This window comes from Silurus meridionalis, chromosome 10 (genome assembly GCF_014805685.1).
Source record: "Silurus meridionalis isolate SWU-2019-XX chromosome 10, ASM1480568v1, whole genome shotgun sequence".
Taxonomy (NCBI): domain Eukaryota; kingdom Metazoa; phylum Chordata; class Actinopteri; order Siluriformes; family Siluridae; genus Silurus; species Silurus meridionalis.
Window position 1 is genome coordinate 17,117,421 of NC_060893.1, and position 13,523 is coordinate 17,130,943.

A 13,523-nucleotide genomic window follows, 5' to 3' on the forward strand; every position below is an offset into this window, starting at 1 on the left:
AGAGCTCTACCCTGATTGTTGACTTGCTATGTGATTGACCAGTTAAGTTTTTATTTACTCATAAATAAAAAGGAACGACTGATTTTGCAAAATGTAGTTGAGTAAAAAGAAAGATATTTGACTTTGAAATTTAGTGAAGTAAAAAGTAAAAGTCTCCCAAAACCGAAATACGTGAGTAAAGTACAGATACACAAACAAACTACTTAAGTACAGTAACAAGTTACATTTACTTTCTTACTGTCCACCACTGTTAAAAATACCGACTCAGCTATTTCAATGAGCCTGTTTCTGCTATTCTGCATTATGTGGACATAAAGTAGAATTTAAAGCCGATGTAAAGACACTAAAAACGTAAAGACACTTTTTCTTGTCTTTCTTAAATGTCAGCCTGACTAAATTGGATGATGCTGTTTGATGGTGACCGATGTGCAATTAATTAAAATAGTCTAATCATGATTAGATTTGAAAGATAAGCACAATTTCCAGGTCTTTACCCAAAAAGGAAAAATCTTAGCGATAGATTATAATGGACCCTGGCCATGACTCTGACGTTCCTGAAGGTGAATGAATACATTTTATTTTACTTTTAAAATCTTTTATTTCACACATTTCAAATTTCACTGTATGCTGTACTGCGTATAATTTGTGTTTTTAAAATAATCACAATTTGAGTTTGCCATTAGCCTGCACTTCTGTCACAGTTGGTCCCAAGTCTGCAAGGAATAGATCTAATATATGCCTCATGAAATGTGACTGAACAGTTGAATATAGATGCTTAATGTCCATCTTCTCTATAAAATGCATTCAGTTCAGTGTTATTGTCTTTGTATAGCACTTAAAACAACTGACATCATAAATCAGCTTTATAGAAATCTGGATGTGGATTTATATCTGTAATGAAAAAAGCCAGCGTGACCTAGAAAAACTCACTAAGATGAGATAAAGAAGGAACCTTGAGAGGAACCAGATTCAGTACAGATGATCCTACTGGCATAATACAATTATAAATCATTACCCCTTTATAACTCTATAGTGTAAAATCAAACAAGTGTGTTGTATGACAACGGTGTAAATGCATGCTAGGCTGAGTACAGGTGCGTCAAGCTTTATCGGTGCAACACCGCATTATGTGAGGCGAGTAGCACTGTGTTAACAGTCAAAGACATCACATTGATATGTTTATTCAAATTCATAATCAGTCACACATTTGTAGCGATCTGCTTTCTGTCGCTCCTTTAAAAGATGTGTGGTGGTTCTACACATCTATGTGCTAATGGCTGTTGGAAGCGGGACACACATTTCCAAAGAAAAAAGCGAGAGAGGATTTGTTTTTCGCTTATTGGAAGAGCTGAGCTAAAATGTATCCGATCATTGTTCACAGTGATGGTGTACTGAGTCCAGAGAAACAGCTAAAAGAACCATGTGTGTGTTTGTAAGATGGAGAGTGAAGATAATCAGAGTTTAATGGTTTGTAATGTCAGTGTTGATAATTGGGCTCTTATCAAATGTGTCACACTTAGTAGGAAATCGAAGCACACTTCATAGGAAATCGAACAACCCTGGCGGTGAAGTCTGCGTGTGCTCAATGTGTCGGCCCTGAACATTACTACATTAAGTAAATCTGTTTAAATTAAGCCAATTTGGGTGTTTGTGTTTTGTAACCTACATTCACATTAGGTTTAAGGGACACCAGTCAAGTTTTCTGTCTTGATGTTATGTAGATGTTACACAAGGTGCAGAAAATACACTTTACTTTCAAATCAGACCTGACTGAAAATCTGAATTTACATCCCTATCACACATGCATACATGGATATCCATGTCAGTGTGATGGACAGAAACAGTTATATTCATTATAGGGAAATTGCAGATTTACAACTGATATTTGCAAAACTGATCTAAGCAATACTGACCACACACTACTGCTACAGTATTTCAGGGGGAGCAACGACTGGAGACTGGGGTGTTTTTTATTGATGACAGATACAAGTTATGTGAGGTTACGAATGTGAGCTAATGTGAGTAATGTGATCCAATCTGAGTGAAAAGTCAAAAGTGAACATATGCACATTTTTTTTTAAGTATTTGCAGTTATGTTTGTATTTAGAATTATAACATTTTTTATATTTTGTGTGTGTGTGTGTGTGTGTGTGTGTGTGTGTGTGTGTGTGTGTGTGTGTGTGTGTGTGTCAGCCAGAGCATTTGTGAATAATTATACTCTGCTTCTTTGTCATCTGTAAGGCTGCATTCACACTAAGCAGCTTTCATACACTGGCGTTCAGATGTCTGAAACACTTTTTAAATTCTTTTTTTAATTAAATTAGAAATTCTAAAACAAATCTGACAATTTCTAGGTCACTGTTTAAATTGAAGCAGATTTGTTATATTGGCATGTTAACTCATAAATGATCAGATTTTCTAGTGAATCATGTTCTTGGATTGCTGCAATGCTCTTTGATATGATCTGTCATGGATGGATGGATGGATGGATGGATGGATGGATAAAGGCTAGTTAATCTTACTTTTTTCATTCCAGAGGGACCTTTACAGCACACAGCCTAAAAGTAATATAACAATAATTGAAATAGTATAAGAATAAAAAAATATAGATGAATGATCATCATAGGATAATATTAGCTCATTAGACTTGACACAAAATTGAGTCCTTGTCAGCGCAGTTCAGGTTTTAATGAGCTTTGACTTTTTTCTATATGTGGAAAAGTACAAAGTAACAAAATGTCATTCTTCACAAGAATATGGTGCTACATACTGTATGTAAACTTTTATGAACAGACACAGGCACATATACATAAAATATAAGGAGGTCCATTAACATTTAACCAGTGTAAATCTACATATATAAAACTATATAAGCCAACATATAAATATCGACCCTATATACACCTACATTTGGTAAACCAAGTGAAGGAAGTCATTGAAGCTGAAAAGGACTCCTGTAAATATGTGTTTATGTGTATCATATTAAAGTGAAAACTAATGCATTTCAGGCATTAGGTTTGCACAAGCCAGTGCACTCTCAGTGCTGGTCCCAAGCTCGGATAAATAAGGAGGGTTGCGTTAGGATGGGGCATCCAGCATAAAACATGTGCCAAATCAAATATGCGGATCATAAATAAAAAATTCATACCGGATCGATCGAGGCCCGGGTTACCAACGAAATGTATTGTTAACTAACGGGGTACTGATGCATATTGGGCTACTGTTTGCCGAAGTAGAGGTGGAAGGCATCTACAGAGACAGCAGGGAAAGGAGAGGTGTAGGAGAGTGGAGGTGCGGGTCGGCACTTTATATGTTAGTACTATGACTGGTAAAGGGAGAGAGTCAGCTGATATGATGAAGAGAAGAACGGTTGACGTGTGTTTATGAGACCAAGTGGAAAGGAAGTAAGGCCAGGAACATTGGAGGTCGGTTTAAACTCTTCTTTCATGGTGTGGAGTCCCAGAGTAGGGACATGGGGTATATCGGTAGAAGAATGCTGAGGATGGAGCCACCAGGAAGGAGGAAAAGAGGAAGGCCAAGGAGAAGGTTTATGGATGTGGTGATGGAAGACATGCAGGTAGTTGGTTTAAAAGAGGAAGATGTAGAGGACAGAGTAGTATGGAGACAGATGATCCACTGTGGCGACACCTAATGGGAGCAGCCGAAAGAAGAAGAAAGTGAAAACTAATGCCAAACAGGAGCATCTTCACTAGTGCTCTCGGACCGTTAATGTCCCACTGTTTATAATATAAGATATATCAGATAAGCTGTTCCCTGGCAGTTAAGGCAAACAAAAAGAATAATGTTTTTTGTCAGACTGTTGTTTTGTTAACAACTAATACTCGCTCTCTCTCTCTCTCTCTCTCTCTCTCTCTCTCTCTCTCTCTCTCTCTCTCTTTCTCTCTCATTTTCTTTCTCTTACTCACACTCTGCTTGCATGTAAAGGAGGTTGAGGTAAGTTATTTTTGTGATTTAAATAATAAAGCACCTATATACAGTAACCCCCCACTTTACCACGGTTCGAATCTCACGGCCCGGTTTATCGTGGAATTGAATTTGCCACATAACTAATTTGTTAGGCTGATTTACCCCGTTTCTCTCTGATAGCACAATAGACTAAAACACTTATATTGAATTGTTTTATGGTTTTTATTAATAAAAAAACTATTAACTTTGAAAAGTGGGGTAAAATGTTAATACAGTACAGTATTGTATACCGCGTTTTTTTCGTTTATCGCGGGCGTTTTTTAAACGTAACCACCACAATAAACGGGGGATTACTGTTTTACTTGTTGATTGTTGTGTTTCCTGTTTGACTTTGTTTTTATTTCCAAATTTTTTTCTCTCATGTGTGTCCCACAATCTCACAATATCCTGTTCTCTCTGTTTCTTCCAATTCTTTATTCTAACACATTTTAGACAACCTAATCTCTTAAAAGATTTATAGAAACGCAGAACAAGCTTGCATAGTTTACTGAATTCCTTGTTACTGAATCAATTAGTAATGTAACCGCCACTGGGAATACTGAGAAGGGAATTTACACAGGATCATTTGCCAGTGGACACACATTTAACACCTATGGGCAATTTTGTGGAGACATGGAAGGAAACTGGATTACACTGAGGAAACTCATACCGACATGGGAAGAATGTACATGTATAAATATGCTGATGTGGTGTGTGAACTAATTGTACCATGCACTGTATCTAGCAAACTGAAAATGGTATCACTTTGCAGAATATTGATCAGATCAGTCACGGATTATTTGTGAGAGATTGACATTTGTAAAGTATGTATTAATCATTAGTGGATAGCAGCAGTATTTCTATAAATGTTAATTGTCTTGGATCATTGTTTTCTCTTGCTTTGTGTATTCTTAGAGGTAAAACTGATGAGTGTAGGGCAATTGAAAACTTTTCAAACCTGATTGTTTCAGTAGCTTCTCCTATTCTTCACTGTGCACAAAAATACATGTTGTACTTATTGTTGTTATTGTGAACCAACACTTTAAAAATGTTGACTGCAATGTAGAAAAAAATGACCAGCACTGCATCTTTACTCTTTAGAGTAAATCCAGGAAGCCGAGCAAAACCACATAGCTGTGATTTTAATGCACAGCGCTACTTTTAAACATGCCATTGTTGTTCCATCATTATAATAATGAATAATGAATTGTGTGGCTTCCAAGTTTCACAGAGGCTCATGGGAATAAAACACAGAGATGTGTTTTTATTAATTTAGAGCAGTTAGGCTTTAGTGAGAACAAACCTTAGCAAGCAGTTTTTGTTGGTATTTTGTTACTTTATATACAAAATATGTAATTTCTTTAGTGTGTGTGTGTGTGTGTGTGTGTGTGTGTGTGTATGAGAGAGACAGGGAAAAGGCAGGAACTAAACACAATATACACATAAATCCATTACTATACCCATTGCCCCAGATTATAATCTGACATTTAGTTTAGTGCACTTATGTACATACAAAAATCCACATGCAAATGTTCAGAATATTTCTCAAAACATTCTTATAACATTAGATATAACATCACCTTGCAAATGTGAAACTTAACAGAAATAATACAATGCAAATACATACCTTTTTGCAGTATAACAGGAGGTGTCTTATTCAAAAAATAATATATAAAAAAATTCAAACATTTTATTAAAAAGTAAATAATGTCCTTATAGACTGCTTGTAAAACAATGTAATGGCCTTTAATATGTGATTTGATTCTTTTGTATATGGTTTTACCTTCTTCTAATATAGGAAGTCATATCATTGTATTAGTGTTCAACTAATTTACACAAACGCCAATTGCATTCAAAATTTCACAAAGGCAAATCAAGCAAAGTAATCTTAAAGTATCTTGGCAAGCTAGCTAAATGTAGAATGTATGTTAGAATAATATACATTACACTAATGTGAAAAAAATTGACTTGATCTTACTAAAGGACCGATGGTATACAGTGGAACCTCGGGTTACGAATTTAATTCGTTCCGGTACTTTATTCGTAACCTGAAAAGTTCGTATCCCGATACAAATTTCCCCATAATAATGAACAGAAACTTCGCTAATTCGTTCTGGACAACCAAAAATATTACTTAAATAAAAATAAAGCCAATATTCACTAATATTATTTACTTTTAACATGTTATATTAAAATCATACCACATAAAAACATACAAAGAGGAAAAGATCTTTACCGGGTACTTTCCCTTTGAGAAGACTCGCTGCAGGAGACGACGTTCGTAGAAGGGGGAGGAGTGAGAGTTATTGTTTGGAAGGAGAATCCTATTATATTATATTATTTATATGTTATTATATATTATATTATAGAATATTAAAGACAGTGTTATTAACACGAACGCTGAGACAATTGTTGCATTAGGGGAAAATGAGAGCTGTTTCTTTAAGGCTACTATCAGTTGGTATTGAAGTCCAGAGTGAAATTCATTATGGGTATTGTACTTCGGAAAAGACTGTAACCCTGCTAATCTATCTTCATAAAAACAAGTAAAGTGGTTATGCATCGGCTAATGTTGTCCATCTCATTATTCCACGAGCATCAACTAACGAGTTGTTACGCTGCCGCCGGGAAAAGTTCAAGCGGATAAGTAACACGATGCTCTCGCTAGGGACACAGGACGCTAACTGATGTGACGAGCTGCGTGGATAGAGCAAAAACAACCAACTTGCCTGCGATTTTTGGTGAGCGACGTTCGTATCCCGATATATTGTTCGTAACCAGGGGCAAAAATTTTGATGAACTGCGATTCGTAACCTGAATTATACGTATGCCGGGGCGTTCGTAACCCGAGGTTCCACTGTACAGTATAATGATAGAATGACTATACAATGAGCCCCAAATTGATAAAATACCTTAAGATTTTCCAGAATATGCAATTTGTCACATATCCACCTTATTTAGACTTCATATCTTAATCAAAGATTGGATGGGAAAATCAACCAGGGCAAGGAATATATGGTCCAAAACTACACAAACTTGAGTACACCTCTCACACCCCACCCCTCAGCAACCATTTTAGTAGATTTTCTCAAGGGACAATACTATAGAAATTAAACTTTGATATATTGAAGAGTAGTCAATGTGCAGCTTGTATAGAAGTACAGATTTACTGTCCTCTGAAAATAACTCAACAGCCATTATTGTCAATATAGCTGGCAACAAAAGTGAGTACACCCTAAGAAGCTGTGTCCGAAGTGCCAATATTTTGTGTGAGCACCACTGTTATGTAGCACTGCCTTAATCCTCCTGGGCATGGAATTCACCAGAGCTGCACAGGTTGGTGCTGGGATCCTCTTCCACTCTTCCATAATAACATCATGGAGCTGCTGAATGTTAGACACAAGATGCTTCTCCACCTTCCGCTTGAGAATAACTCACGAGTGCCCAATAGGGTTCAGGTCTGGAGACATACTTGGCCACTCAATCCCCGTCATCTTCAGCATTGCAGTTGTCATCTTGGTGTTGTGTGTTGAGTCGTTTGAAAACTGCTTTTTGGCCCAGTTTCTAAAAGAAGGGCATCATTCTCTGCTTCAGAATGTCACAGTAAATGTTGGAATCCATGTTTCCTTAAAGAACTGCAGCTCCCCAGTAACAGCAGCACCCATGCAGCCCCAGACCATGATGCTCAAAATTTCTCAAAATTCTACAAACAATACCCCATAATGATAACATGAAAGAAGTGTTTGAAATCTTTGCAATTTCTTTTGGCAAAAAAACCTCCAGGCCGGCTGTCATGTGCCTTTAATGAGGAGTGGCTTCCATCTATCCACTCTGCAGCATTCCACCAATCAGGCCTGTATGGTAGAGATAGTTGTTTTTCTAGAAAGTTGTTCTCGTCATTGGGACCTTCAATGCTGCAGCAATCTTTCTGTACTTTTTCCCAGATCTGTGCCTCAATACAATCCTAATGCACCTAAGCTCAACAATGTCCAGTACCTTACATAGAAATTCCCATTGATTTTCTTTCCCAAGTTTTGTACTGTTGATATACAGGTGCCTCTTACTAAATATGAATATAATTAAAATAGTTGATTTATTTTAATAATTCAATACAAAAAGTGAAACTTGTATATTATTATTATTTTATATATATATAAGTATTTATTTTGTTGAATTTTATTGATTTTGGCTCACATTTAACAAAATCCCACCCATTCATCACTCATTCATCTAAAAAAATTATAATACTTCATTAAACCAATCAAAATAAAATATTTAGTGAATTGTTGCCCTTCTGGAAAGTATGTTACTTTACTGTAAATGTACTCAATACCTAGTAGGGGCTCCTTTTGCTTTAATTACTGCCTCAATTCAGATTGGCATGGAGGTGATCAATCTGTGGCATTGCTGAGCTGGTATGGAAGCCCAGGTTTCTTTGTCAGTGGCCTTCAGCTCATTTGCATTTTTTGGTGTCTTGTTTCTCACTTTCTTGACAAGGTTCAGGTCTGTACCTCGGTTTTTAAGTCACAAGTTGATTTAATTTTGGTACTATTAGAGGGAAGAAATTCAAAACATAAATTGCTTGTTAATTTTTATTAATGCAGTTTATTATTATTAACATTTATAAGCATAAACAGTTTACATTAAAAAATATATTTTTTAATAAATGCTTGCTTGTTGAAATAATGTAAAAAATACATTTTATATATTTTTTTAATAAAATAGAATTAATCAAATTCATGCAATATACTTTATAATATTGATTGTTCCTGGTGGTCTAGTGGTTAGGATGCGGTGCTCTCACCGCTGCGGCTCGGTTCGATCCCGGTCAGGGAACCAACCCCAGCCATTAGTGTTGCAAAGCCTTAGTGCCGGTCCCAAGCCCGGATAAACAGGGAGGGTTGCGTTAGGAAGGGCATCCAGCGTAAAAACATGTGCCAAATTAAACATGCGGATGACCCCCGGAAAAGTTCAAGCGGATAAGTAACACGATGCTCTCGCTAGGGACACAGGACGCTAACTGATGTGACGAGCTGCGTGGATAGAGCAAAAACAACCAACTTGCCTGCGATTTTTTGGTGAGCGACGTTCGTATCCCGATATATTGTTCGTAACCAGGGGCAAAAATTTTGATGAACTGCGATTCGTAACCTGAATTATACGTATGCCGGGGCGTTCGTAACCCGAGGTTCCACTGTACAGTATAATGATAGAATGACTATACAATGAGCCCCAAATTGATAAAATACCTTAAGATTTTCCAGAATATGCAATTTGTCACATATCCACCTTATTTAGACTTCATATCTTAATCAAAGATTGGATGGGAAAATCAACCAGGGCAAGGAATATATGGTCCAAAAACTACACAAACTTGAGTACACCTCTCACACCCCACCCCTCAGCAACCATTTTAGTAGATTTTCTCAAGGGACAATACTATAGAAATTAAACTTTGATATATTGAAGAGTAGTCAATGTGCAGCTTGTATAGAAGTACAGATTTACTGTCCTCTGAAAATAACTCAACAGCCATTATTGTCAATATAGCTGGCAACAAAAGTGAGTACACCCTAAGAAGCTGTGTCCGAAGTGCCAATATTTTGTGTGAGCACCACTGTTATGTAGCACTGCCTTAATCCTCCTGGGCATGGAATTCACCAGAGCTGCACAGGTTGGTGCTGGGATCCTCTTCCACTCTTCCATAATAACATCATGGAGCTGCTGAATGTTAGACACAAGATGCTTCTCCACCTTCCGCTTGAGAATAACTCACGAGTGCCCAATAGGGTTCAGGTCTGAGACATACTTGGCCACTCAATCCCCGTCATCTTCAGCATTGCAGTTGTCATCTTGGTGTTGTGTGTTGAGTCGTTTGAAAACTGCTTTTTGGCCCAGTTTCTAAAAGAAGGGCATCATTCTCTGCTTCAGAATGTCACAGTAAATGTTGGAATCCATGTTTCCTTAAAGAACTGCAGCTCCCCAGTAACAGCAGCACCCATGCAGCCCCAGACCATGATGCTCAAAATTTCTCAAAATTCTACAAACAATACCCCATAATGATAACATGAAAGAAGTGTTTGAAATCTTTGCAATTTCTTTTGGCAAAACCTCCAGGCCGGCTGTCATGTGCCTTTAATGAGGAGTGGCTTCCATCTATCCACTCTGCAGCATTCCACCAATCAGGCCTGTATGGTAGAGATAGTTGTTTTTCTAGAAAGTTGTTCTCGTCATTGGGACCTTCAATGCTGCAGCAATCTTTCTGTACTTTTTCCCAGATCTGTGCCTCAATACAATCCTAATGCACCTAAGCTCAACAATGTCCAGTACCTTACATAGAAATTCCCATTGATTTTCTTTCCCAAGTTTTGTACTGTTGATATACAGGTGCCTCTTACTAAATATGAATATAATTAAAATAGTTGATTTATTTTAATAATTCAATACAAAAGTGAAACTTGTATATTATTATTATTTTATATATATATAAGTATTTATTTTGTTGAATTTTATTGATTTTGGCTCACATTTAACAAAATCCCACCCATTCATCACTCATTCATCTAAAAAAATTATAATACTTCATTAAACCAATCAAAATAAAATATTTAGTGAATTGTTGCCCTTCTGGAAAGTATGTTACTTTACTGTAAATGTACTCAATACCTAGTAGGGGCTCCTTTTGCTTTAATTACTGCCTCAATTCAGATTGGCATGGAGGTGATCAATCTGTGGCATTGCTGAGCTGGTATGGAAGCCCAGGTTTCTTTGTCAGTGGCCTTCAGCTCATTTGCATTTTTTGGTGTCTTGTTTCTCACTTTCTTGACAAGGTTCAGGTCTGTACCTCGGTTTTTAAGTCACAAGTTGATTTAATTTTGGTACTATTAGAGGGAAGAAATTCAAAACATAAATTGCTTGTTAATTTTTATTAATGCAGTTTATTATTATTAACATTTATAAGCATAAACAGTTTACATTAAAAAATATATTTTTTAATAAATGCTTGCTTGTTGAAATAATGTAAAAAATACATTTTATATATTTTTTTAATAAAATAGAATTAATCAAATTCATGCAATATACTTTATAATATTGATTGTTCCCTGGTGGTCTAGTGGTTAGGATGCGGTGCTCTCACCGCTGCGGCTCGGGTTCGATCCCCGGTCAGGGAACCAACCCCAGCCATTAGTGTTGCAAAAGCCTTAGTGCCGGTCCCAAGCCCGGATAAACAGGGACGGTTGCGTTAGGAAGGGCATCCAGCGTAAAAACATGTGCCAAATTAAACATGCGGATGACCCGCTGTGGCGACCCCTAACGGGAGAAGCCGAAAGATAATTTTTATACTTCATAATATTGATTAAATTAAGTCATCAATTAAATTGGCACAAGTTAAATAAATAAAATATATCGCATTTTTGTGTATATTTTTAGTTTAATAATAATAATAATAATAATAATAATAATAATAATAACAAAAACTTGCGGTCCGCAAGTTTTTGTTCCCGAGGAAACCCGGATTGTAACTTTATTCCGCACGTAAAAAGGATTGCATTTGGTACACATGTACTGAACCAAAAGCCAAACAATTTCGGTACGAATACGTGTAGTTATATAAATAGTTTGTAAAATTATTTGCAGACTTGCAGATATAATTGCAGCCAAAGGTGTTTTTACCTGGCATTGACCCAAGGAATGAATATTGATGCAACTCAGAAATGTCGGTCAGTAATTTTTCACCTTCAGATGGTAGGAAAATAAATGTAAATCAAATGGTGGGAAAAAGCAGAATTTCATTCCATTTCAGTTGCAGGTTTTACTTACAGAGCATGGAAAAGTTCAAGGGAGGTGAATCACTGGAGCTCAGTATTTCTGAAACATACTTAAAGAGATTTTGATTGGTCACAGAAACTTTTTGTGAGAGAGAGAGAGAGAGAGAGAGAGAGAGAGAGAGATGGAAGGGCATTCACATGGCTGGAGGCTTGAAGGGCTGCTTGGTTGGAAGTGATTTTTTTTTTTTTTTGCAAGTTATAGAGTTCAGTATTTGTCCTATTTTGAACCACAATTCACTGTTGCTGTTAAATGTAACCATGTAGTCATGGCCTAGTTTATCTCAGGAAAACAAACTTTATTCAAATGCAACGTGACTTTGCCTGTTTCTATTGCTCCATCTTGCTCACTCTTATTCTCCAGTGTGTCTTTCTTTCTTTCTCTCTATCTTTCTCTTTCCTTTTATCTGCAATAACATCTTTGTTATAAATGTCTCTCACACAAATATTAACTTATACCCATATATAAGCCGCACTGAATTTGACAAAGATTTTTATTTTAAACATAAATAACCCGCACCTGTCTATAAGCCTCGGGTGTCTACACTAAAACTAATGAACTTTACACAGGCTTTAACGAAAGACAGTGTCTGTTACACGGTGTAACGGATGAAATATGTCTTGGCTCCTTTAAGAGCAGAGCGGCATTTTGGGAATAGCCTTTTTCCGGTATTACTGCATGTGTGCAAGACCGAGGATTATGTCCTTATTATTTTCTGATGCTCATTTCAAAGTTTCTTTGACTAACCCGTAACGCTGTTGCCAAGAAAAATAAAAAAGCACAAGTTTTGGAAACCTGTCTGTGCCTATATGATTTCTGTTGCAACTGGAGTTAGCGAGCTATCCCTTGACCCAAACGCTACGCGCTACAACGGCTTGTATCTAAACAGTAGCCTACCAAGAAAATCATTGTTCACTTTTTTTTGGCTTGAAGTTTGTTAAACCGGGAAAAACCCAGGAAAAATCCATAAATTAACCGCTTCGTTGTTTAAGCCGAGGGGGTTCAAAACGTGGGAAAAAAGTAGCGGCTTATAGTCAGAAAAGTACAGTAGTTGAAGGAAAATAGTAATAATTCTCGATGTTCTGACAATTGTTGTCCATACTATTACGATGTATTATGATGTGTTTACTGTCTATTACTATATACACCGTACATTACACTATTTTAGGCATTGTTTGCTAACCCCACATACTTTATAGCTTAAGTGGTGGATAGTGGGTAGGGAAAAGAAATGCAGAAAATGTACTTGTGCGAATCATGCTGATAATTACTTTCACACCCTAACTTTTCCTTTAAATTAAATGACTTAGTACCCTTTCTCTGATACAAACTCTACTATAGGGCTAAAAAGCAGGTAATGAATATTGGCTTTCAGTCCTCATAATGGCAGTGGCTAAAAACGCTGCAGTTATTTAGGTCGAAATGCAGAGCTTTTAGAAATGTCTTGACTGGGACTAATGTGCCATGAGGTTTGCCTTCATGTGTGTGCACAGTGGGTATTCAGTTCCAAACTGTGTAGCCTGGTTTACTTTTGCATGAATAGAAATGAACCAGGACATATTGTAGGTTGCTCTCTCAAGTCTATGCTTTCTTCAAATTTCTTAGAAAGGGCCTATGAGTATCTTTTTCTTCTTCTTCTTCTTCCTCCTCTTCTTTCGGCTTCTCCCATTAGGGGTCGCCACAGCGGATCATCCGTCTCCATACCCCCTGTCCTCTACATCTGCCTCTTT

The 13,523-nt window shown here is 36.8% G+C and overlaps 1 protein-coding gene across 2 annotated transcripts in view; it reads left to right on the top strand.

Annotated features, from left to right (window-relative positions):
- spock1 (SPARC (osteonectin), cwcv and kazal like domains proteoglycan 1) overlaps positions 1–13,523 on the top strand; it is a 227,543-nt gene that overhangs the window by 92,901 nt on the left and 121,119 nt on the right. Inside the window, exon 3 of one of the 2 annotated variants that reach the window (XM_046860133.1) lies at positions 3,946–3,954. The exons of the other annotated variant lie outside the window; for it this stretch is intronic. Within the exon in view, the coding sequence (XP_046716089.1) occupies positions 3,946–3,954 (9 nt within the window). The remainder of the gene's footprint in view (positions 1–3,945; positions 3,955–13,523) is intronic. 2 annotated transcript variants of the gene reach the window in all.